At 35.8% G+C, this 26,037-nt stretch overlaps 1 protein-coding gene across 1 annotated transcript; it reads left to right on the top strand.

Moving 5' to 3' along the window:
* Positions 1 to 24,344, top strand: zmp:0000001074 (desmoglein-2). Its single transcript, XM_048208666.1, has 14 exons — positions 1 to 152; positions 9,041 to 9,163; positions 10,859 to 11,014; positions 13,639 to 13,780; positions 13,884 to 14,053; positions 14,173 to 14,307; positions 17,378 to 17,563; positions 17,725 to 18,212; positions 20,092 to 20,234; positions 20,439 to 20,660; positions 20,913 to 21,158; positions 21,321 to 21,445; positions 21,558 to 21,851; positions 22,103 to 24,344. The coding sequence occupies exons 1-14, from the start codon at positions 99 to 101 to the stop codon at positions 23,657 to 23,659; spliced, it is 4,041 nt and encodes a 1,346-aa protein (XP_048064623.1). The 5' UTR covers positions 1 to 98; the 3' UTR covers positions 23,660 to 24,344.
* Positions 24,345 to 26,037: the final 1,693 nt, after the last annotated feature.

The following is a 26,037-nucleotide window of genomic DNA, read 5'->3' as shown; positions in this document are numbered from 1 at the left end:
TTTATATTATTGTGGTATCAAGAATAGTGCGCAAACACTTTGAAACTCTGCCAGTGAAAACACTCTCACTGACGGATTTCTCTCATCTCTTAAAGAAGATGTTTCCTCACTCTTTGCTGGCTTCGACATTGTTTCTGCTTCTCACAGTGCAGGTAAGTAGAAAGAGATGGGATGGCTTAGATAGTAATACTCTAATGAAAGTTAGCTGACATGTAGTTACAAAGTTACTTATAGTCATCAAAATATTTGGTTACACTTTATTTTAAGGTGATGTAGTTACAATGTAATTACTTAAATAAGCACTGAGTAACATTAATTAATGTACTTGCTATAGAGTTACGGTTAGTACATGTAGTAACTACGTCATCTTAAAATAAAGTGTTACCAAATATCTAAATAGTACCAAAATAAGATAATGTACCTAAGAAAAAAAAAACAGCACTGTTAAAATTTAACAGAAAAGGCACCAATGCTGCTGTTAAATTTCGTTAACTGTAAACATATATTATAATGATATACAATAAGGTTTCATTTGTTAAGTTAAACTAACAATGTAAAAAATCAAAAATTGAGAAAACTTAAAAGTTTAAGGCAACCAGCTTCAGAAGATTTTTGAGTTTTCTCAACTTGTTGTAAATTTAAACTTGTTATACAACAAGTTGAAAAAACTCAAAAATCTCCTTAATCTGGTTGCCTTAAACTTTTAAGTTTTCTCAAACATTTTACAGTGTAAAGCATTTATTATGCACCCGGGTTCGATTGACGTCAGAGTTCAGTACGTTTGGATGATGTGAACACATGTCTTCTGAACCCGCGAATACCCGAGTCCGCTTTGTGTGTGTGTTTCAATCACTTTCCCGACGAGTGTGACTGATGTGCTGCAAGCAGAGAGCTGTAGTGTAGCCTTTCTCATTTCTGCTGTTATGAACAAAACCAACGGTTCAAAAACAAAAATATAAATGTGAGGAGAGCAACGTTATGCATTTTGCCGCCTTCTCCCGTTCACACTTGTAGTGCGATTCGTTTGATTCATTTGGTCCGGACCAAAAAAGAAAAGAAAAAAAAAACAGTCCTGGTCCGATTAGCATTCAGATTGGCAATTTTATCACCGAACCTAAAGGCATAGGGACACATTCACGACCCGATTGGTTGGATTTTATGACGTATTGCTTTGAAACGGAACTTAGGCTACTGAACATCCCAAACAACGCTGTGTGCTGAGGTGAATTAAATGCGCTTGTTGTGTGTGCGTAGCCTGCATATGATGGTATTTTGGCCAGATGGGAACTCGTGAAGAGCTTATAGAATGCATAAAGGAGTCGAAACAGCGGCGGGAATCTCTCCGTCACACACACAAACGATCTGCTGCGTGGAGACGCACGTTTGATGCCTGTGATGGGCAAACTTGCGACTGTGATGAGAAAACCCGATATGCGTGAGGATTCTGTACTTTTTAAGGTCCCGATATACTTCAAACGAAGTTCTTTTTCGTTCTTCGTTTAGGGGTAAAACGAAGTTCGAAATGCGTGAGCTGCGATATACTGTAAACGAACGTTTGACGCCGCCCACGCTGCTGAGAGCGACGGTTAGATGAATATGTGAATACGTGCTGTACACTTTTTTCTCAGTAATAAAATAAACACAACAAAAATGAGAAAATAGCAAGCATTTTTTTATAGAAAGCATAAGAAAAGCGTCTGATTATAACATGGGTATGTTAGCACGAGCTCTGCAAATTCGCACGCCAGTCACGTTTATTTATATAGCATATAGGATAGATGTTTATTCAGCAGCTTTACAGTATCAAACATGAAAAACTGTGTCAGTGCCTCATTTTATCAGAAGCACAACTTCATTTTGTACTATAAAGCAGCTATCCAGTGTGTTCATCTTACCTCAACGAACTCTACAGATCAAATGAGTCAGAGAAGACTTCCATGCTAATGAAGGCGGAGCCTCAGCGCACACCTCCTATTAGGTTATCATCACTGACAAATGGTGACATGAAGGTGTTTTGGAGATGAAGCGAAATTTTCCAGAAAGTTCGCTTTGGCAAGCCGTTTCGAACTTCCAAAAAGAACACCAAACGAACTTCATTTGGCCTGATTTTGTTCGAAATTACGTTACATCAGTTCGTTCTTCGATTTCGTTTGAAGTAAACCTGTTTTTGGTTCGTTTACATGTCTTTGGTCTGTGTTGCGTTCATATATCTTTCGAACCGCACCAGAGTTTGTTTGGAAGCGGACCGAGACCCATCTTTTCAGCGGTCTCAGTCCACTTGTTTGGTGCGCACCAGGGTTCGGATGGCAGCGTTCACATATGTTCAAATGAACCGCACTAACAGAGCAATCGCACCAGGGTTCTTTTTAATCGAACCAAACATGACGCACCCTTAGTTAATGTTTATTTCAACATTTCCTAAAACATTATTAAAATCAAAAGTTCAATCTGTTAATATTATTTAATGGACATGGGCCACGTTTCCGGAAAGCATCAAAAGCCTATGAAGATCATAAAAGGAATTACACCAATAGTCTCTACGATCAACTCCGGCAGCCCTCAGCTAACATGAACTAACAACGAACAGTTGCATTTTTATTAACTAACATGGGACTTTTCTGTAAATGTTACCAGTAATATTATATTTTAAAAGACAAATGATGCATGAATATTTATTGTGAAATATTGTCAAATATGCTTTTTAGATTAAGTAAAAATTTTGTGATGTAAAAAAAAGCCTACATGTAACAAAGCAATGATAAGAATCTCTTTCTTCTTTTTAAGGGAAAGAAGCATAATTCTGTTTGCAAGTAAATACATGACATGTAGTGTTTGTGTGGTCTTTCGTACCACATTAACACATTATTATCAGTATATTTTACAGTAGCAAATTGATTAATTTCTCAAAGAGGTTGCTATAATAGCATATAATTTAATGAAAAACTTTATATAGAAAAATTTTCACTCAGAAATTGCTAGTAAATTTCACAATTACAATACAACAGCAAGTAACATTTTAAACCAAATATTTAATTTTCAAGACGAAATTACCAGTAATCTTTATTTTATTTACAACTTTGAAAAATCATTTCTTTACAGTACATATACAGGTAGAAAAATGCTATTCCATAATGATTTTTTTTAAATGATTATGATTTTTATGATTAAACCTATATATCAAAAAATATTTCAAGATTTAAAAAAATAATAATAGGATGTTTGAAGGATGTTTCGATATTTTTTTGTAGAAGAAGACAAAACTACTGATTAAGAAAGTCATTTACTCCTTTTTACAATTGGAAGTCTTAAATGAGAGACCTCATATAAAAAATATCTATATTGCAATGAATGTTCACTTGCAACTGTATTGTTAGCAGAACTTTCTTCACATTTTGAGCAATCCTACCTGAAAGTTAAGCTTAAGCAAACTGATAGCAAACTATCATGTGATACAAACAAATCCATTTATTTATTATTTATTTAAAAATTAAAATAAGTTATTCAGTTAAATAAAAACATCCACTGAAATAACCATCAATGTTCCAGTTACATTTGTGATCAACGGAACATTTATGGTCCACACAACTGCAACATGAACATGTTAATTCTTTCTCTTTTTTTTTTACATTGTGCATAGCAGTTAAAGACACCAAGTGTGACGATGTTTTTTCTTTGCTGAATACTACATTAATTGATTCGAATTTTGACACATTAACTCATCATTTCTCAGTAGGAGTTATTGTGGCACAACCTAACACGGGGCTAGTTGTAACACAAGGTTTAGAAGTTTCCACGCAGTTTCTAGCCAAGATTAAATCCCAGTTGCACAGACGGGGGATTTTAACACTATGTTACAATCTGCTCCGATTAGAATTCTAATGAAATATAATTCACATTCACAGAATTGGTTAGAAAGTTGGACTTGTAACCTGAAGTTTGCAGGTTTGAGTCTCAATATTAGCAGGAAATGTAGGTGGGGGGAGTGAATGAACTGCGCTCTCATCCACTCTCATTACACACAACTGAGGTGCCCTTGAGCAATGCACCTAACCCCCCAATTGCCCGCCACAAAAAGAGTACAAACTAAATTAAATAACCTGTTTTATTTCCCAATCATTTTTAAATTAAGCTTGTTACCAAAATTTGGGACAGTCGCTCCCCAGGTGCCGCAGCAAAAACGTCTGATCACTGATCCAGGTGTGTGTTCACGGCGTGTGTATTCACTACAAATTCCGAGTATGGAACATAATACTTGGCTAGACATAACGCCACATGTTACAACGTGCCCCACCTTTGGGCATGTTTCACTTACATTCTTTCGGGGTAAAGAAAACAGTATACACTGATTAATGAATCAAAACCACACTGTAAATTCAAATAGTATTCCTTTCTATAAAAACACTAGTATGTTTACTTGATTTTAACCAAAATGTAGACTTTACTACAAATTTTTAATTGATTCTGAAATATAAGAACAGATAGTTCTCATAACTAACGTAATTTGAGTAAAATTACTAAAATTACGCTGTTACGCATGTGTACTGGACCCCCCACACAGCGCAGAATCACACGGACTGAGGATTCAACGTTATGTTTGCAGAGGGATCTACTTCAGTAAAATCAAACTAAAAGCTATTCTTGCTGTCTATTAATGGCTTGTTTACTCAGAAAACCCAAGATTAATTAATTTGATGTTGATTTTCCTAAAAAGTTTTTATTTATTTATTTATTTTTTACTTACCATGATGGTGATTCAAGTTCCCTTTTGTTGGGCACTTGAAACTTTGTTAAAGATTTTATAAATCTCTCCATTTTGGTCCAGCCACACTCTAAAAAATAAAACATTGGTTCAACAACAAAAAAAATTGAATTTTTAACTTATGCCAATTGGGAGAATTACATTAATTCAAAGCAATATTTTCAGTTGATCCAACATAATGTTTTAAGTAAGGTGAAGACGGTTTTTGCCACAATAAAACAAGTAACATGAACTTAATAATTGTCAACATGAATGCAACTATTTAATTTGATCCAACATAATGTTTTAAGTAAGGTGAAGACGCTTTTTGGACACAATAAAATGCATTTCTAAGTAACATGAACTTACCAAGCACCGCTTGTCACCATGATGGTAAATCTCCAAAAACCGACATTAGCAGAAACTCTTCTAAATTAGCATAACAAAACACTAATTACTGCTAAATCTCCCTCACCATTAATCTTGTGCAAAAAAACATTATATAACACTTAATTTTAGCATTTACTCTCCCTTTCAAGTGCCATGGGCAAAGCATGATAGGAAATATAAATCCCAGCCCAGTTTCACTTAACTTAAGTTCGTCTAAATTAAAAGAAGTGTTCATACAACTCAAAACAATGAAACACGTTTACACGTCATCAGGTTGTATTTTACATTAACAGAACTTAAAATTAAATACATTTTTGATTAACTGAAAATGTTAAACTATGACAAGTCAGTAGTAGATAGTATATCGAATCAATAGGCATATTTTGTGTCATCCAAGCTCAATAAAATAACAATTACAAGTAAAAGTCTAACAGCATTTCAGAACTTGATTTTTTATTTCACAACAATATATATATATATATATATATATATATATATATATATATATATATATATATAAGTAATGACTAAAGGTCCCCTGAATTAGTTTTTAGAGTGCATGCTTCAAGAACTTTGTTTAGTTAGATGTTTAATTTTCTTATTCAGTAGTAATGTTTTAAAATGTTTGTGTAACACTAATGTTATCAACATCTTGTGTAACTTTTAATCGAGTATCTGTAACAGTAGTGTACTGGCATGCTTGAGCCACACACACATCTAAACATTCAGTATGCAAACCACAACTATGATAACAATAAAATTTTAAGTAAATTAAGCACTCTCTACAGTTCTTTTTTTTAGTTAGTTGTACTCTCGTGTAAGTGAACTATACTAACAAAGCTTTTGTCAGTACAACATACTATTCCTCTTTCACTTTACTTGAAGAAAATGTGGAAACAGATTGCACATAGTTTTCTAAGTCTCCATAGCTAAAATGGCAGATTAAAACCATGTTGAGAATAATAGTATTTGATGCATAAACTTGGGAAAATGAGATCCAGGCTGTGAAAACGTTGAAGGAAAATTATTTATTCATTACAATTAAATTTAGCCTCGCACGCAAACTTTAATCGATAATGAAAATATTTCATAAAACCAAAAGGTAAAATAACCATCATAAAGGAGTAGTCAATAGTTAATAATAAATTTAGAGTATTGTAAAATCCAGAGTATTGTATCTAATAGATGATATTAAGAGAGAAGAAGCAGAAGCCCAGGAGAGCAAAGGAGGGAAAAGCTAAATTATCAACGACTGAGTCCATATTATACCATAAGCATATAGGGAAATTCCCAACCCACTCAAACTGATGTTTTTGTTCTAATAAGGAAAGGTTAAATGGTTTTACCCATTATATCATAAACTGGTCAGATGCCAAAAATAGATATAAAAGTTGATTTGACCCTTATGGAATTTTACAAATCTTACACTATCAAACGTTAGCAGAAATAATAACAGACATATTTTCATATATTCAAATGAGCACTAATTCTGAAAAACATAATTTCTGCAGTACTTGGCAGGCGTCCGATATCTAACCACAAACGTGTCACACTTGAACACTTGAAGAACAACTGAACATAACAAGCATACATACTCTTAAATATAAAATAAGAATAACCATAAGGGTACAATAACATGTAAATACTTGAAAATATGATCAGAATTAATATATATATATAAAGTAGAGGTACATAAATATATGGAATCAAAAGTAAAACTGATAAATCATAAGCCATAAACGATTAACATAAATATTAATAAAAATGCAGGAATATGAATATCGACCATTTCGGATCCATCAGTATTTAAGATGTTTGCTGAACACAATAAAACACTGTTAGTTCTACCAGAAAGACTCGGGAGACAAGATAAGGTAACAATGATATTAATTAACAGTCAGCAAGCAAAATGTTGTAAGATAAAGTTCTTTGGTGTAGTCCCCGTCCGTAACACACATCCTAAAGGGTTGCACTCTGCATTTCCTGCCTGAAGATGAAAGCAGGGGCATAACCGACCCCCTTGGAGGTATGGACAGGGACCAATTAAATTTTTTTTTTTCAATTCACATTTCTTTGTATAGCGCTTTTCACGATACATATCGTTTCAAAGCAGCTTTACAGAGAATGCATGTCAACATTACAATTTAGAGAATGCAGTTAGCAAATAATGTAATAATTTAGGCAATTAATTTACAATCACTGTTAGCAGTTTAATTGAAGGTAGAAGCAATGAGCTCCTGGAAATAATGAATTACATATTAACAATAATTAGGATAGAAATTTGGGAATGTGCATGTTGATCCAGATGTTGCGTCATCAAACTGGTGGGGAGGATGGAGGTGAAGGTTGGCAGACATGTGTCAGCGATCTTTTATACTCCAAGTGTAAGATAATGCTTGGTTAGATCTAAACTAATAGGTGATGTAACATTGAGTCTTCCTGGCAGAACTTACACTAGAACTTTAAATGGAATTTAAGCAGTAATCTTACTATTAAATCTTAAATAAGATTAGTAAATAGTATGTTAACTAGAATTGACATTAACTATATATTTAATTTACTTGGGAAGAGTTTGCTTTCTTTACTTTTAGCAGATTATTAACTTAACTTAAGTTTTCCCTTCAAGTTTGCTTTGCAAAAATAAGGCAATCAGTTTCCAAAGTTTTTTTTTTTTTTTAAGTAAACTGAACTTGTTAGAATTGACAGTGCACATAATTGTACTAGAAATGTGTGAAATTAATGTGGGGGGAAAAAATAAATACTTTTAAACCCCAAGTAGATTTACACAAACTGGGAAAGCCATGAAGTGTTAGGTTGTGCCTCGTTCTCCACTACTCTTCCTTGGGGCAGAATTCTTCAGTCTGAGTTCTACAGTCAAATGATTTTATGAAGCTACTCTTACACAAACAGTCTTGGTAATTGGCAGGTGATGAGTGATTCTTTGAGATTTCCCGTTTCATATGCAAATCAAGGTGACTAAGAAGATAATCAAATGACTGGGGTAGTAAATATTGGCACATTCTTTTGTCGCATGTTTTACTACCTTCATACACAAAGTTCTATTACTAAAAAAAAAAAACTGTTTATCACTGTTAAAGAACGTAGCAATTAAAGGATTAGTTCACTTTCAAACAAAAATTACCCCAAGCTTCACGCACCCTCAAGCCATCCTAGGTGTATGTGACTTTCTTCTTTCGGATGAACGCAATCGGAGTTATATTAATAAATATCCTGACTCATCCGACCTTTATAATGGCAGTGAACGAGACCAACAAGTGTGAGCTGAAGAAAGTTCTCCACACGGCTCCAGGGGGTTAATAAAGTCCTTCTGAAGTGAAGTGATACGTTTGCATAAGAAAAATATTCATATTTAACAAGTTATAAAGTAAAATATCTAGCTTCTGCAAGACCGCCTTCTGTATTCAACTTACGCATTTTTCATAATACAGTCTGGCGGAGGCTAGATATTTTACTTTATAACTTGTGAAATATAGATATGTTTTCTTAGACAAACGCATCGCTTTGCTTCAGAAGGCCTTTATTATTATTATGTGGAGTATGTTTATGATGGATGAATGTAGATGGAGACACTTTCTTCAGCTCAAACTCGTTGGTCCCATGCAATGCCATTATAAAGCTCAAATGCGATTAATATCTATCTTATTCTTATCATATATTATCTTAATAACTCTGATTGTGTTCATCAGAAAGAAGATAGTCATATACACCTAGTATGGCCCGAGGGTGAGTAAATGATGGGATAATTTTCATTTTAAAATAAACTAATCCTTTAAACCTAACCACCAGGCTACAGTTAAAAGAAAATAGCATAACATACTATTTTTAACAGCATTATGGGGCAAATACTATAGCTTTTGTTATGTGTTTTTTTTTTTTTTTTTTTTTTTACAGATCTTGAGCACTGCAGAATGTTGGACAGGTTCACAGAAGCGCCGTCAAAAAAGGGAATGGATTGTACCTGTTAAAAAGATTACAGAAAATGTGGACTACAGTAATGAGCCATATGTCAGTAAGGTAAAAGAAACACCATACTATACAGCAATTCTCTCCACGCGTTGCACGTACAGCATATTACAATGCCGGCTTCAATGCCGAAGTTATTCAGTTTCTCTCTGTTAAAAGAATAAATCTGTTACATAGCCAGTTGTCAGCACTTTCCACAAATAGGGTACAAACTAAATTATATTACCAGTTTTATTTACCAGTCAGGTTTGTTACAAACATTTGGGACATGTCAAATTACATATTTATTTTTTGCTCATTTTCAAGCAATGAGCATTAAATCGAAATCCAATTTCAGTAGACAAAATTAATTATGCTAAAATAATAATCATAAAAAAATGACAGGGTTACAGCATTGAAAATGTTGTCTAAATGAAGTTATCACTCAAGAGGGATTAGCTAGTTTAGCAACAAATGTTGGTTTGTATTTACATTATAACTCATAGCCTATGTGTGTCAACTAACTCTCATTAATTTGCAACTACATGTAATCTAACTCTCATTAGAGTATTAGTAGGCTTAGGTTAGGTTTAGGGTCAGTAGAATAAGTTGGCATGTACTTGCAAAATTACTTAGGTCCTGTTTACACTGTTTACACCTGGTATTAAGATGTGTTTCAGTCGATCGGGTCACATGTGGACAACGCTAAACACAGGCGTAAATGGGGTCTAAAACGCTTTGAGCTTGTCCATTTTCAACCACTTCCAGACCAGAGGTCCTTAAAGGCCCTGTTTCCATCTGGTATTAAGATGAATTTTGGTGGATTGGATCACAAGTAGATGAGGCAGACACACCCGTTTACATCTGGTGTTTTAATCCGTCTCTTTTGTCCACTTTCAACCACTTCTGTCCTGATTTCTTTGAGGGGAGGAACTACAGGTGAGTAAATGTTAAGGTTTTTTCAGATCTTTCAGTCTAATGGACAAAATAAGCTTGCGCAATTTACATATGAATGCGTCCGGAGATGACAGAAAAACATACGGAGAGCAGCAGCTTTCATTTCTGAACACCAGGTGTAAATGGGAATGTGTCTCCTGTCTACTTGAGATCTGATTGACCAAAACGCATCTTAATACCAGGTGTAAACAGGGCCTTATAGTCAATGTCTGTTGGTGGAGCATCAAAGTAAAGTGTTAGCAGATTTTAAGCAGACAGTTTACTAATACTCTAATGATTGCTAGTTGATGTATAGAATGTCTGAATTGGACTATTGAAATAAAGGGTTACCACTTATTTTCCATAAATTAAAGTTCTTGTTTAATCATTTTTGAGCTTTAGCTTGATGAATGCAGTCAAGTTTGTGTAAAAAAGTTGTGCACTATAGTCTGTGAAAATTTTGAAAAAAAGGATGAAAGGTTAAAAGATTATTTACTTGTTTTGTGCCATTCAACTGGCTAAAATGTCCAAATGATGTTACTTTTTGGGTGTTAGAATTTAAAGGAATTTTACATTTTTTTCATGTGGTAACAGGACTTTGCTAAATTAGTAAGTCTGAGCTAAACATTATAGTTTTGGTTATTAAAATCAGTAAATTCTAAGCAATGTAAATTGAATATAATTTCAGCACATGTCAGAAGTATATGATGAGAGAGCTATAATTTTATTTTAATTGTTATTGAAGTATGATTTTAAACTTTCCAAGACATTTTACACTCATTTTTAGAGACAGCAGTATAACCATTATTATTGCAATATTAACTTTCTCAGATACAATCAGATCTTGACCAGAAGGAGCCACTGCGCTACAGTCTGAGGGGTCCAGGAATTGACCAGCCACCTATCGGTTATTTCGTGGTAGACGAGTACAAAGGGTGGATTCGCATCATACGGCCTCTGGATCGTGAGGAGAGACAAAACTACACTGTGAGGATAACAAACACACATTAATTAAGATACAGAGCATATAGTGGTAACACTTTACTTGAAGGGGTGTGCATAAGACTAACATGACCCCTTCATAATCATGACATGACACATGTCGTGAATATGAAGGAGGTTTTATGCATGTTTATGACAACTGTCATTAAATGTAATTTGCTCAATTATGTCATTTTTAATGCAAAGATGACATTGTTTGAGATGTCTTTGTCATGACAACTTGACATTATTTAGCTTTATAAGTTAACATTACATTAAACTGTCATGTGGTTGGTTTTGACATTGGCTGTCATGAGGCCATTATAACAGTGTCATGAATATTTTTCTTGACATCAACTACAGTGGTACAAATTTAATTTGTCATTAAAATGTCATTAAGTGTTAATACTCTGTCAAATAATTTTATAACAGCATCATGAATAGTTTTTTTTAAACAATGAATAAATCATTGTTGAATAAATCAACAATGTTTTTTTTAAAAGTCCAACAGAAGGTCAGATAATAGACAACGTCAAATTTCTTAAAAAAAGATGACACAGTTATAACATAATGGTAACATTTTATTGTAGGATCTTTTAACTAGTTGCTTATTATTAGCATGCATATTACTAAAATATTGGCTATTTATTAGTAATTATTAAGCACATATTAATGCTGTATTCCGCATGACCTTATTCTACAGTCTTAATCCTACCCAAAACTTAACAAATAACTATTAATAAGCAGTAAATTAGTAGTTTATTGAGGGAAAAGTCATAGTTAAAGGGTTAGTTCACCCAAAAATGAAAATTCTGTCATTTATTACTTACCCCGTAAGACCTTCGTTAATCTTCAGAACACAAATTAAGATTTTAGTTGAAATCAGCTCAGTGAGGCCTCCATAGGGAGCAATGGACACTTCCTCTCTCAAGATCCATAAAGGTACTAAAAACATATTTAAATAGGTTCATGAGTACAGTGGTTCAATATTAATATTATAAAGCGACGAGAATATTTTTGGAGCGCCAAAAAACAAAATAACGACTTATTTAGTGATGGCCGATTTCAAAACACTGCTTCAGGAAGATTCGGAGCATAAATGAATCAGTGTGTCGAATCATGATTCAGATCGCGTGTCAAACTGCCAACGGCTGAAATCACGTGACTTTGGAGCTCCGAACAGCAGATTCGACACACTGATTCATCTGTGCTCCGATGCTTCTTGAAGCATTGTTTTGAAATCGGCCATCACTAAATAAGTCGTTATTTAGTTTTTTTTGCCGTTCCAAAAATATTTTTGTCGCTTTATAATATTAATATTGAACCACTGTACTCACATGAACTGATTTGAATATGTTTTTAGTACCTTTATTGATCTTGAGAGATGCCTCACGGAGCCATCGGATTTCACCTAAAATCCTAATTTGTGTTCTGAAGATTAATGAAGGTCTTACGGGTGTGGAACGACATGAGGGTAAGTAATAAATGACAGAATTTTCATTTTTGGGTGAACTAACCCTTAAATAGTTATGTGTTCCCTATACTAAAGTGTTACCAAAATAATGTAATGTAATGTTAACCCATAAAGCTAAGTAGTTTCTTAAGTTTGACAATTAATCTGCTATGTCATGTTTATGACAGGTTATGCTGTCTTGGTAATGTCAGGTTGTCATGACACAGACATCTCAAACAATGTCATCTTTGCATTAAAACTGACATAATTGAGCGAATGACATTTAATGACAGTTGTCATAAACATGCATAAAACCTCCTTTATATTCATGGCATGTGTCATGTCATGATTATGAAGGTGTCATGTTAGTCTTATGTACACCCCTTCAAGTAAATTTAAAATCTAAAAATCACCGCTGATTTAAAAAAAACATATTTGCATGTTGATTTTAGATATCTAGCTCAAAACTTTAAATACAAAACAAAAGTTTTGTAAATTCAGTCGTCCAATGTAAAATTACAATGTCATAAAATGTTTGCTATAGTTGTTAAAAAAAAGTTAAACTTTAATTAGCAAAAGCATTTTCTTAAAGGGATAGTGCACCTATCCTGCCATCCTGCCATCACTTAATCACCCTCAAGTTGTTTAAACCTGTATGATTTTCTGTTGAACACAAAACAAGACGTGAAGAATGTTAAACAGTTGACAACACCTATTGACTAGCAAAAGAAATACCATGGAAGTCAATGGGTGCCGTCAACTGTCTGGTTACCAACATTAATTAAAATATCTTTTGTGTGATCAACAGAAGAAAGAAACTCATACAGGTTTGGAATAACTTGAGGGTGATGGCAAAATTTCCATTTTTGGTTGAACTGTCCCTTTAAAATCTAGGTTAGAACACAGTTTTAATGGGGCAATTGTGTTTTAAATGTCATAAATTAATTAATTAACTTATTGATTACAATATTTGTTGGCCAAAACAATTATTTAAACTTTGTATGGTACATTTTGTATCATTATTGTTTTAAATTGTTGCCATCGGCTTCTGATAAACTGTTTAATAACCACAAACTCCAAATCCATACAGCCATTTCAAGAAGAAAGTTATTTCATAAGCAGTCATATCATCATAGAAGCCTTTTTTATTTTTATTCATTTATTCTCTGTCTTGTAGATTATTGGCACTGCATGGTTCCCTAACAACTCCATAGCTGAAGATAATATTAAAATAAACATCGCCGTGGAGGACCAGAATGATAACCCACCAGTTTTCATCAAGCCTGAACAAAGCAGAATTTACGAGGGGAGTCAAGTTGGTGAGCCTGATTGTCTGATTTTCTGTAATTAGGGATGAAAGATCCTTCACCAAAAAGATTTAATGAGATAGATTTGTTTTTGTAATTGCTGTGTCCTTTCTAGGGACTATTGTTACACAAGTTGTGGCCAAAGATGCAGATGACCCAAAAACTGATCACACTAAGATAGCGTACAGCTTAATCAAACAAGAGCCAAACAACGGCCATCTTTTCTTTGCTGTAAATAAAGACAGTGGAATAATCTCTGTGAGCAACCAAGCACTTGACAGAGAGGTAATTGCTTCCAGTTAAACTGGTATTTATATGTGTGATTATGTGTCTGTAGTTTCCAAAGAACTCATTTACTTCTTCCAAACAGTTGAGATTGATTAAATTTCTTTTCTGTTGAACAGGAACACAGCTTGTATGTTCTTACAGTGCAAGCTGCTGACATGTATGGAGATGCTAAAGGAAATTCTGCTACAGCTACTGTATATGTAGACATCCTGGATGTTAATGACAATATTCCCACTTTGGAGAAGGATGAGGTGACTATATGCACTGGCTAATTTAGTCAGGAGGTCACAATTCTGACAATAAATAGTGTTGTTTTCTTCATACCCTTGAGAAAAAGAAGTGTGCTTAAACACATTGAACGTGCACCTTTATAGTATATTTAAAAAAAAAAAAAACTGAACTTGTTACAAGTGTGGGTTGCAGCAGGGATGAGGCCGAATCGTACTTCCACAAAAAACAGATTTATTAAACCAAGGAGCAAAACAGCAAATAATACAAACAACACAAACAGTAGAACGGACCAGGAGTGCAGGGAAGTCCAATATAAAGGGAGTGCTAATGGCGATGAACAGGTGCAGGGAATCCGGGAAGAGCGGGAGAGATGAAGAAGAAGTGAGAGCAGGTGTGGAACAGGGAGGATCATGGGAGATGGAGTCCGGGACAGGCGTGAACTGTAACAATAATATATATATATATATATATATATATATATATTTCAATGCTATTTCATGCATTCTGACTTATTTACACTGTTAAAGAGTTGCATTCTCATGCTAAACATGGCCAAAGTTTCAAAACACGAGTTAGACGTATGGCGGAGTATTTCTGTGCCAAATATACTACCAGCTGTGGACAAGTTTTGCTGAATTTTTTTGAGTATGGCCTTTATCACGTCATAAATTGTGGAATTCCTTGTATAGGCACTTCTCCCTGATAAGCGTGCACACACACATCACCTAGAGCAAGAGCAAGAGCATGCAGATCAACGCGCTTCGTTCGGGATACGGAAGCCGAGAGATTTTTCAACAATGGCTGTGTCCCAATTCAGGGGTTGCACCCTTTGAAGGCTGCATACATCATTTAAGAAAAATAACCATTAGATTGCAAAGTAAGAAATAAATGACAGTATTTTACACCTCACAATGAATATCAGTCAATTTTATTACGGTTACTTTTCTTAAATATGACACCCTTGATGACGTATGCAGCCTTCAAATGTGACCTCCGGAGGACGCAGCCTCCGAAATGAGACGCAGCTCCTGTCACCGAAGGAGTATGTTTTTGGTTGTGAGGAAAAAGATTATCTTTTTCAGCTTCCCAAAGATCCCAGAGTAATGCATTATTGACACTCTAATAACTATAACTAACAACAAACTCTGATTAATGAATTAGTAAGTAATAGTGCTCAGTTCAATGCAGTACCCCACTAGTAATTACTTAAGTGTTACCAAATACATCAGAAGGAATTACTGCACAAAAATGTACAAAAACCTCAAAAGTTTACAATGACTTCAGTAATTACTACAGAGTTATCATGTTTCTCACTTTAGAAATACTGATCCAAATAATTAGTAATTCCTTCTGAAGGATTTGGTAATACTTCAGTCATTACTAGTGGGTTACCATGACCTTTACTTTAGAATTAATTATACATTATGCATCATTCTTGTTAATTATGAACCTGTATATAGCAGTTCTTAGTAGTTCTCTGGGAGGTATGAAAAAACAGTAGTTACTGATTAGCTACACTGTAAAAAATTTCCCTGTAAATAAACGGTAATCTTCTGGCAGCTGTGATTGCCAGCATGATACCGTAAAAATACGGTAAGGAGTGTTTTTTCTGCATCTCAAACAGTAGAGCATCATGCTAACACGAAGATCATAGGTTCAAATCCCAGGGATAGCAATAACTAGTAAAATATGTACTATGAATTACACACACACACACACACACACACACACACACACACACACACAAAAAAAAAAAACCCTGCAGCGGTGGTTGGCAGAACTTTGCTGTAAAAGATATAGTAGCAACATTTTAGGTTTTACGAGACAGCACTTAAAGTCTATTTTATAGTTCAACACTGTTTCATTTAAAGGTTTATACTGTAATAATTATGGTTCATAACTGTTTATTTTACAGGTTGCTTTAGATCAAAGTGTTTACCAAATCCAGAAAGAAAAAAAAAAAAAGAAAAGAAAAAATTGCATTTAATAGCAATCTAAACTATGATACATTTTCATTTAATTGTAAAATAACATGAAATTAAGTGTCCGAAAACAATACATTCAATTCACACTTAAGTTTATTCTTTTAAAGCGTATTATTCTCATAATAAGTGCTCTTCTTAAAAGTATGCTAAAATGTACTTCTTTTTCTCAAAGGTATTCCTTTTTAACAGTGCTGGGTAGTAACAGTTTACATGTAATCTGGATTAGATTCCAGAAATTTGATTATATTACAATTTAAAATACTCATAATCAGACTACAGTTACTTCTTATTGATTACAAGTTTACATATTGTTCACACAATGGCAGTAAATCATTCATACATTTTTGATTCTCCCTTCATGTTTTAAATTTTCTTTTCTAAAAAAAAAAAGCATATCACTTATATTCAAAAAGTCTTAAAGTTTTATGAAATTTCACAGAGTCAGGTGGCTATAAATACATGGAAAATGTATGGCCACAGCTACTGTATACATGGCCATGCAGCATTTGACAAAGTCATTTGACTTTTAAGGAGTGCTTTCATTGCAACATTGCATACTAATTCAACTTCAAACAAACACATTAATTATTAATCACTCAGTGCCATTTAACTATGCATTGCTCTGTCTTTGGAAGGCTTTTGTCTTTCAAACACTTTTCAAACACATTGTTCTTAAATTATTATGAAAATTATTTTCATTTTAAATATTTATGATTTAACTTTTAGCTTTTCATTCAACTCACAAACACTGTGAAGCCCTGATGTCATGTTGTTCATACCAAAGAATGGAATATTTTTCTTTCTCTTTGTATTTTCATAATCAGTATGTTACACTATTATACCATTCAAATCAATGTGATAACGTTAGGTCACAAGTAATGTAAAAGTAATCAAAAAGTAGTCACCAGTTAGATTGTATTAACTAAAATGTGTAATGTAATGATTATTACTACAATTTTTGTCATGTAATTTGGAATCAGTAATAGACTACAATTTGTAAGTAATCAACCCAGCACTGCCTCTTAATTGTCTACTGTAGTATAAGAAAATGTTATATAATAGATGTTACTGGAAAAGAGGGTGAACACTTTTTCTGGTTTCATAGTTTTCAGTAAGCATTGATGAGAATGAGGCACCCATTGAGGTTTTAAAGATCCAGGCACTGGATAACGATGAAGAAAGGACAGACAATTGGTTGGCCGTGTTTGAAATAACCTCTGGAAACGAGGATGGACGTTTCTCCATTAAAACTGATCCGAAGACAAATGTGGGTACTTTGTACCTGAACAAGGTCAGTGCTTATTTTGTACACAGTTCCAAGTTCATGTGAAGGAGATCAGGGCTAAGATGTAGTAAGGGTGTGCTGTATTAGTGTGATACCCACATATTTACACACATATTTGTTACATGATTTGTATTGAGTAACCACTTGCACTTTGTTCTCTCCTTTAGCCTGTTGACTTTGAGTCAGCATCTAATCTGAAACTGAACCTAGCTGTTGCAAACATAGCTGATCCAGGAGCACCTTTAGGGAGTGGAGCAGGAGCAGGAGGTTCAAACACTGGATCAGATGGTGCTGCTGGAGCTTCTGGAGCTGGTGGTCAATCTGGAGGATCTGGAGCCGGTGGTCAATCTGGAGGATCTGGAGCTGGTGGTCAATCTGGAGCTTCTGGAGCTGGTGGTCAGTCTGGAGGATCTGGAGCCGGTGGTCAGGGGTCTGGACCTGGAACTGGATTGGTGTTTTTGTCAGGCTCCAGCGTGTCCAAGAAAAAGTCATACTTAGTGAATATCAGTGTGAGAAACAAACCAGAAGGCCCAAAGTTCCAGCCACGGGTCAAGCCTATATCTGTATCTGAAAACACCAAAAGTTCTATTCCAACAGTAATTGACACCTACACTGCTGTAGAAGAAGACACAGGGAAACCAGCAGAAAAAGTCAAGTAAGTGTTCTTCAAGCATTTCTTGTGAAAAACAACAACAACAACAAATGTCTTGGTTACATATGTAATCCTGGTTCCCTGAAGGAGGGAATGGAGACATCATATCAGTTACTGATGAATTGGGATCTCACCTGACAGTACTATTACCTTTGAGTGTAAACTAAACATGTAAACTAAAATGCTAGATTTGCATCTCGTGCTCCACCCTGCAGCGTGGGTATAAATGCGGAAGCGGGTGCAACGCACATTCAGGTTTCCGCTAAGGAGCCGAGCCAGTGACTAATGTGGCCATCGTCTGACTGAGGGAGTGTGTAGTGACTTGCGTTGCTGTGTGCAGCTCCTGCATCAGTCCTGGGTCAGAACAAGCCTTGTGCAGCTCATTGAGTGCCTTGGCTTGGTATACTTGCAGGAGTGCCATGGCGTTCAAGGCAGAGGCAGCCTGTCCATGAGGCTCTGTAAGCCTTGGCCATGAGAATGGACTTACAGGTTCTCATCCAACAGTGTGCTCCACTGGGGAGATCGAAACGTACCCCTTGGCTGCCCCACCATCTAAGACAGAGGTACCAGACCAGTTTCAGGCAGAGAAAGGTGCTGTCCATGATCTAGTAACCTCCTCGTACACTTCCGGAAAGAATGGCACTGGGACGGGGGGCTGAGAACCAGCCCAGGCTGCCCCGAGATACCAATCGTCTAGACTTTGAGGGTTCAGGACACGATGGAGGTCTCCACTCGATCCTGACCCTCTTGGCAGCCAGGGAAAGCATAGCCATCAACTCTGGGTCAGGCTCGGGTAATGCTACTCTGACATGAGTCTTCATCCCTGGAGGACTCCAGCTCACCCTCTGATGTCACAATCGACATCTGATCATCAGGAGGAGCCCCTAATGAGATGGCTGGGCCCCCATGAGAAGGATTATCGTGTTCAACTGGAAACTCCACTGTTGCACAGTGTGCAAGAGAAGTGAACTCGCCAGGTTAGCCCCCACTGTGATCCTTAGGTCACCATGGCTTTTCACCGAAGTAGCCCTCTTCCCAGAAGAGGATTGAGATCGGGGCATAGGTAAGGGAACTCCACCTCCTTTGGTATTGGAGTCTCGACCACAACAACATGATGGCCATCTTCCCGCAGTTGGTACATCCACGAAAGAAACCTCAGTGTTTGATGGCCCAAAAGACACGGGTGGAATGACATCTTTAGAAAGACGCAACGTCACACCCGTGTTTTGCTCTTTTAGGGAAACTTAAGTTCTCTTTAAGTGCTGAAGCGCACAGGCGAAATGGATGCAGCACAGCTAGTAGGGAATGGTGCAGCCTGCAGTGTGCACAAAGCTTTTTTAGGCTGTATGAAAACAGCAGGAAAATGCTCTGGAAGACTGCGACAACCACTGCAGCGCTGTCACACCAACACCGTAATAGTAGAGGCTTCTTCTCGAAGAGCACTCACACACACTTATAGAACACTCTTGAAGTGACAGATAGAGTAGAACAGTTGAACCGCTTGGCTCCGAAGCGAAGAGCTGAATGTGCGTCTGCGGGGCGGAGCGCGAGATGCAGATCTCACATGCTAATGTGAATTGGCTCATACAGTTTACACTCAATGGTGATAGGGCTCTCAGGCGAGATCCCAATTTATCAGTCACTGATGTGATGTCAAATGTGACTAACTAAAAGGGAACATCAGTTTCAAGATTTTATAATCTTTCAACAAAATTATCCAGTTAAATCTGCAGTACATTACAACAGCTCAATCAGGCATGTTGAGAAGCATTGTTATGCCTTAGTTTTTACAAAATGTGATTGAATATTAACTATTCTGCTTATAAACCCCAAATGTGGAATTTAAAATTGCAATTAGGTAATGTTCCCCATGTTTGTTTAGATATGCAAAGGGATATGACCCTGACAACTGGGTTTCTATTAACACGGACACTGCTGAGATCACACTCAACAAGGTACCAGATCGTGAGTCTCCATATGTGGTAAACGGGACCTACTATGCCAAGATCCTCTGCATTACAGATGGTTAGTAGGAACAAAGAGTCAGTACATTATGTTGGGAACCTTTACATTGCCAGACAAATTTTATTTTTTTGACAATTTATAAAAATAGTATAAATAGTACACTTTACACACACTTTAAATACTAGTGAAAGAGTCAAACATTAAAAGATGATTTACAGAATGAAGGTTAATTGTAACATAATTTGTGTTTCTTACACATTTTAGAGCTGCCCTCTCTGACGTCTACAGGAACCATAGCCTTGCAGGTGGAGGACATGAATGATAACTGCCCCAAACTCCTTGATAATGTGCAGACCATCTGCAGTGATACCAGAGTAGTAAATATCACAGCAGAAGATAATGATTTCTATCCCAACGGAGCTCCACTGGAGTTCAGATTGATACAAGAGAAGACACAAGGCAAATGGAACGTGCAGAGAATAAATGGTAATACCGAACAGAACTACCATCTACCACTACTACTATCTTATCAAACATATTCAGATGTTCATGTAAATGTCTGATGTAATTTATTTGCAATGGTTTGAATTATAAAAAAGATATATTTAATCTAATATTTACCAAAAACACTAAGTTGTTTTTAAGCATTATCCACTTATTTATAATAAACTGAAAGCAACATACAGTAGATAATCATTGTTTTGAATCAAAAGAAACCACTGTTTCTCACTTCTTCAGATGTAAGTGCTTCACTGCTCGCTGAAGATGAATTATGGCCTGGTTTTTACGAAATCACCATGGAGATCAGAGACATGCAAGGACTGACCTGCCCCGATGAGCAAGTCCTCCAGTTAGAGGTTTGCACCTGCTCTGAAGGAGTGGTTTGTGGTGCAAAAATGGCAGCAGTAGGCCAACACACTGCATCAGCCACTCTTGGAGCACCAGGAATTGCTTTCCTGATTCTAGGATTCCTCTGCCTAATCTGTAAGCATGATGTGTAGTTTGCTATTGGCTACTACTGTAAATATAAAGTTTAGTTAACTGTAACGTTTACTGGCTAAATTAGTCTGGATCAAATTATTTGTAGTAACATTGTAAAACAGACATACGATTTTGATGTGTTTGTTTGTATGTCTGTACTTTTAGTGGTGCCCATGGCCTTAATAAAATGTGAACGTGGTGGGAGTGCTGGAATACATTTTATTGACATGCCATTTGAAACCAAGCAACACCTTATGTCCTATAGCACAGAGGGAAAAGGAGAAGATGGGGTAAAAAAAAATGCCTTCATGATCTCACACAGCTCATAATTATATATAGGGAACAAGTGACAGTGTAAAACACTTTTGTAGTATGTGATCATTTATTCTGTTTTTCTTCCAGGATGTTCTTCTGATGAGCACCCCAACAAAACTCAACAATGGAGGGGGTGATGGAATAAAAATGTCCAAAGAACCTTTGAGAATGGTGGCGGAATCATTCCATCATTCCGGGAAAGTCCCAGAATTAAACCAACCTGTCTTTAACAGTTCTAAAATGGTAGGAATGATGCAAGAGAATGCATTTGGAGGCTTTTCCTATGATACTGATGGAGTAGACATGGAAATATCTGCCAGGCGTCAAGAAGAACATGAGGTCTTTTTTAATGCGGCAATCCTAAATGAATACTTAATTCAAGTATGTTATTATTATTATTATTATTATTGCATATTTACAATAATTGTATTATTGTAAATGCATTCTTTATATTTAAAGGGATAGTTCACCCAAAATTGTTTCTCTCTTTTTTTTACTCTCATGTTGCTCCAAAACATGAAGTCATGAAGTTATGAAGATATGTATAAGATGATTTTAATTTTTGGGTGAACTATGTCTATAACACTTCATGAAGTTACACTAAAAGTGTCATTTTTTTTATTCTTTTGCAGAAATGTAGGTATATACAAGACTCTGATTCTCTGGAGGAAGGATTGAAGGAGTATGATTATGAGGGTGAAGGATCTGTTATCAGTTCTATTGGCAACTGCAGCTACAACGAGTCCAACGATGACCTGGAGTTCTTGAACAACCTTGGTACAAAGTTCACCACCTTGGCTGAGGTCTGTGGATTTAGACAGACTCAATCTCCTCAGGCTGACCCAAAAGTTACTGTAAATACTGTTGAGACAACACCAGCAGTTACTGTAAATGCTGTTGAGACAACAGCAACCACAACGGCATTTACTGCAGTATCTTCCAATCACATGACCAACACCGACCAGCCCAGTCCTGTGGAAATAACTGTTAAATCACCACTTGTCCAAACAGCACCTAGTCAGGGGATGGTCGTACAGGAGCCTATGTACTATGGGTTCAACCAACCAATGCAAAACAATGTTTTGTTGTCTGGGGATGGATTTGGGCAAGGTGTTTACATAATTAATGGCACTCCAGAAGCTGACAGACTTCTCACTCAAGGTAACAGCCATGCACTTGCACATTTAGCTAGTGGACAGCAGGTCATCATTGGTGATTCCATCCCGTACTCTCAAATTGGACCTCAAAGTCCAGTCATGTTTAATCAAGGGTTAGGTGAAGTTAATTCTGCGGTAATCCAGAACCTTTCACCAACTACAAACCTTGTAATGATGCCACAGCAACAACTAGATAGAACTGGTTCACTACAGATGGTAAAAGTACCTATGGGATCAGTTGTATCAGGGGAGAGTGGGCAGGGTAGAGTAACTCTTCTAGATGGTTCAGCCAATGGAGGAATGGTATTAGTTGGAGGTCCAAATCAACGTCCCATGAGCCCACAACAATTTTACACAATAAGTTCTCAAGAGATGAGTGGACCAGTACAAATTAACCAAAGAGCAATTGATGGCTCATTTTCCAATGCACAGAATGATGGACAAGGGAAAGTAAGAATTATAGAGGGTCTCGTCAATGGAGGTAATGTTTTAGTAGGAGGCCCAGGAGCACCAAACCTAGTGAGCATGCCTCAAATTGCAAATGGTCAAGTAAACAGCCAGCTATTATTAAATAGTCCTTTCTCAGGTGCTCAGAATATTGTATCAGGAGAAGGTGGAGAGAGTAGACTGTTGTTTAGTGGTCCTTCTATTCCAGAGGGTCCCATCAATGGAGGTAGCTTAATGGTTGCAGGTCCAGGACAGTATCCTGTGTCCATGAGTACAGGTACGTCAAACCTAGTGAGCATGTCTCAAGTTGCAACTGGACAGGTAAATAACAGTCAGCTATTAGTAGGTGGTCCCTTCTCGAGTGTTCAGAACATTGTAGCAGGAGAAGGTGGACAGAGTAGACTATTGGTTAATGGTCCAATTCAACGTCCACTTGTCATGAGTCAAGGAGCACCTAGTCCTGTAGGACTGCCTCAGATGGCAAACAAACAGTTATTCCGCTCTACAGCGTCCAAAGTTCTGACTTCACTGGTTATGACACCAAAATCCAGAGGTCTTGTAAAAAATGGGCACCTGAATGATTAGGAGTGATCAATTCCCAATTTAATACCATTATTTTTCTCTGGGCCGAATTGCTCACAGAGAAGCAGATAAACTATTTTAGGCATCAGATGAATTAGAAGTACTTCATTTTAATGACAATAAATGAAAACACTAAGTGGGCATGAGCATTTTGTTTTTTAGAAATCTACATGAAGGGTGCTTTGAATTAGTTTTAAAGGCCAATAATGTTAAAGGGTTAGTAACCCCAAAATGAAAATTCTGTCAATATTTACTCACCCTCCAAACCCGTGAGAATTTCTTTCATCTTCAGAACAAAATTTAAGATCTTTTTGGTAACAGAATGCTGTCAGATTTCCTTCCATAGACTGCCTTTGCAACTGCCCCTTTGACGCTTCAAAAACTTCACAAAGAGATCTTAAAACTAATCTGTATGAATTGAGCGGTTAAGTCCAAATTTTCTGAAGAGAATCGATTGCTTGTTATGCTATTTAATTAGGCTTTTACTCACATGTAAACATTGATCATTGAACATAAGCAGAAACTCAACCGAACCTGAACCTTGTGCATTATTCAGGTTTGATTGAGCTTCTGCTTATGTTCACTGATCAATGTTTACATGCGAGTAAAAGCCTATATTAAATCTGGGTTAGGGTTAGAGATCGTAAAACTAATCCGTATGAATTGAGCGGTTTAGTCCAAAATTTCTGAAGAGAATCGATTGCTTTATATGATGAACAGATTGAATTTAGGCTTTTATTCAAAAATAAACATTCATCAACTCACACATCAGTTGTGGTAAACGTAAGTTCAAGCATATTTGCTTGACGTGCGAGAACCAATTATCTTCATTCAAAGCGAAAGTTTTACAGGTTTGAGTGTATTTAATGACAGAATTTTTTTCCCTTTAAACATGTAAATATATTGTAAAGCTTTCATTTCCATAAATTAAATAATTACATTTTGAATCATTTAAATGTGAAGATTGAAGTTAATTGGTTTAAAGTTAGTGTTGATTATTATTAGTCACTATTCAGTTCAGTTCCTGTGAAAATCAAACCAAGTCAAGTTAAGTCACCTGTATTTATAGCGTGTTTTACAATGCAGATTGTGTCAAAGCAGCTTTACAGTGATAACTGGCAAATAATTTTGGCTGCTCTAGAAGAAAATAGTTTCATTGTCCAGCTTAAATAAATTCAGCATTAATTCATTCCTTTGTAAAAAATCAGTAGTTATTAATTTAGTAAATTTATCTATATATCAGCTCTGGAGAAAACAGTGATGTCATCGTCCAGCTCAGTTCAGTTCGCATACAATGGTGTCAGTACAGGCAGATCAAAAACATTGTTGAATATTAAGTGTCCATAACCACAGATATTTAATATTTCTTTCAGAATTTTAAAATATTGTTTCCCCTGGGATTTTTGTTGGGGAACACGTCATTGGTGAAACTACGACTGTTTGATACATTGTAATAATAATCATTGAAGTTAAGGGTTAGACTTTATTTTAAGGTGTCAGTATTACAGTGTAATTATACATTTAAGCACTGAGTTTAGGGTAAGGATGAGGGTTTGGTTTAGGGTTAATTGCATGTCATTATGCATAATTTCTAGTTTTTACTACAGTAATTACATGTAACATGCGTAACAATGACACTGTAAAATAAAGTGTTACCAAGTTAAGGAGTTTGTAAGATGGTCACTCAGTGTTTTTAAACACAATGTTGTCTTGTGAATGCTAATAATGTATCTTATTTTTTCAGCAGCTTCAAAAACCTTCCCTTAATCATTAATTCCAAGCATTATTGAAGGTTTAATGTACACTATAATTATTCAAGTTTATTTGTATAGTGTTTAAATTTTTTTTTTTTTTTTTTTTTTTTTACAATGCATATTGTTTCTAATTATGTGTGCTTTGCATTGCATAACTATCTATGTATTTGGAAGCTGTTACCTCTGTTGTTACCACTATAAAAGCAATAAATATATGGCTAGAGTGTTATTTTGTGATTCACACCATCTAGTGGTATGAAACTGTATTGATGTTTTCAGCACACTGGTCAGGTGTTTTTTTGCTTGGGGCAGACTGCATTTCAGTGAGAGGTGTAGCACATGAACTTGCAGTGCTGGTGAATTCTCAGAGTTCTTTAAATTGTTTGAAGTACCTGTTTAGTGGAACCGAGACATTTGTAAATTGTATATTTAGAAACCAACTGCCATTTTTTTTAAAGAAATATAGCAAAAGCCATTTTAAAGCAAAACATTTAACAAAAAGTGGTTTGTCAGATTTCAAATTATAAAACAATGCTCAATAATAAAGTATCGTGACACTTCGTGATTTGGTTTAAAATTTTGCGATCTATGTCATCATGAAACTCCTTTTTAGGGACTCTATTACAT

This window comes from Megalobrama amblycephala, linkage group LG11 (genome assembly GCF_018812025.1).
Source record: "Megalobrama amblycephala isolate DHTTF-2021 linkage group LG11, ASM1881202v1, whole genome shotgun sequence".
Taxonomy (NCBI): domain Eukaryota; kingdom Metazoa; phylum Chordata; class Actinopteri; order Cypriniformes; family Xenocyprididae; genus Megalobrama; species Megalobrama amblycephala.
The sequence above is the reverse complement of the archived record's forward strand: the minus strand, read 5'-3'. Positions and strand labels throughout refer to the sequence as shown.

Bases quoted from the DNA above. Each gene is read 5' to 3' on its own strand.
- zmp:0000001074 (XM_048208666.1), top strand. From the start codon at position 99: ATGTTTCCTCACTCTTTGCTGGCTTCGACATTGTTTCTGCTTCTCACA. The intron at 9,164-10,858 runs GTAAAAGAAACA...TAACTTTCTCAG, and splicing joins ATGAGCCATATGTCAGTAAG to ATACAATCAGATCTTGACCA. The intron at 14,308-17,377 runs GTGACTATATGC...CTGGTTTCATAG, and splicing joins CCACTTTGGAGAAGGATGAG to TTTTCAGTAAGCATTGATGA.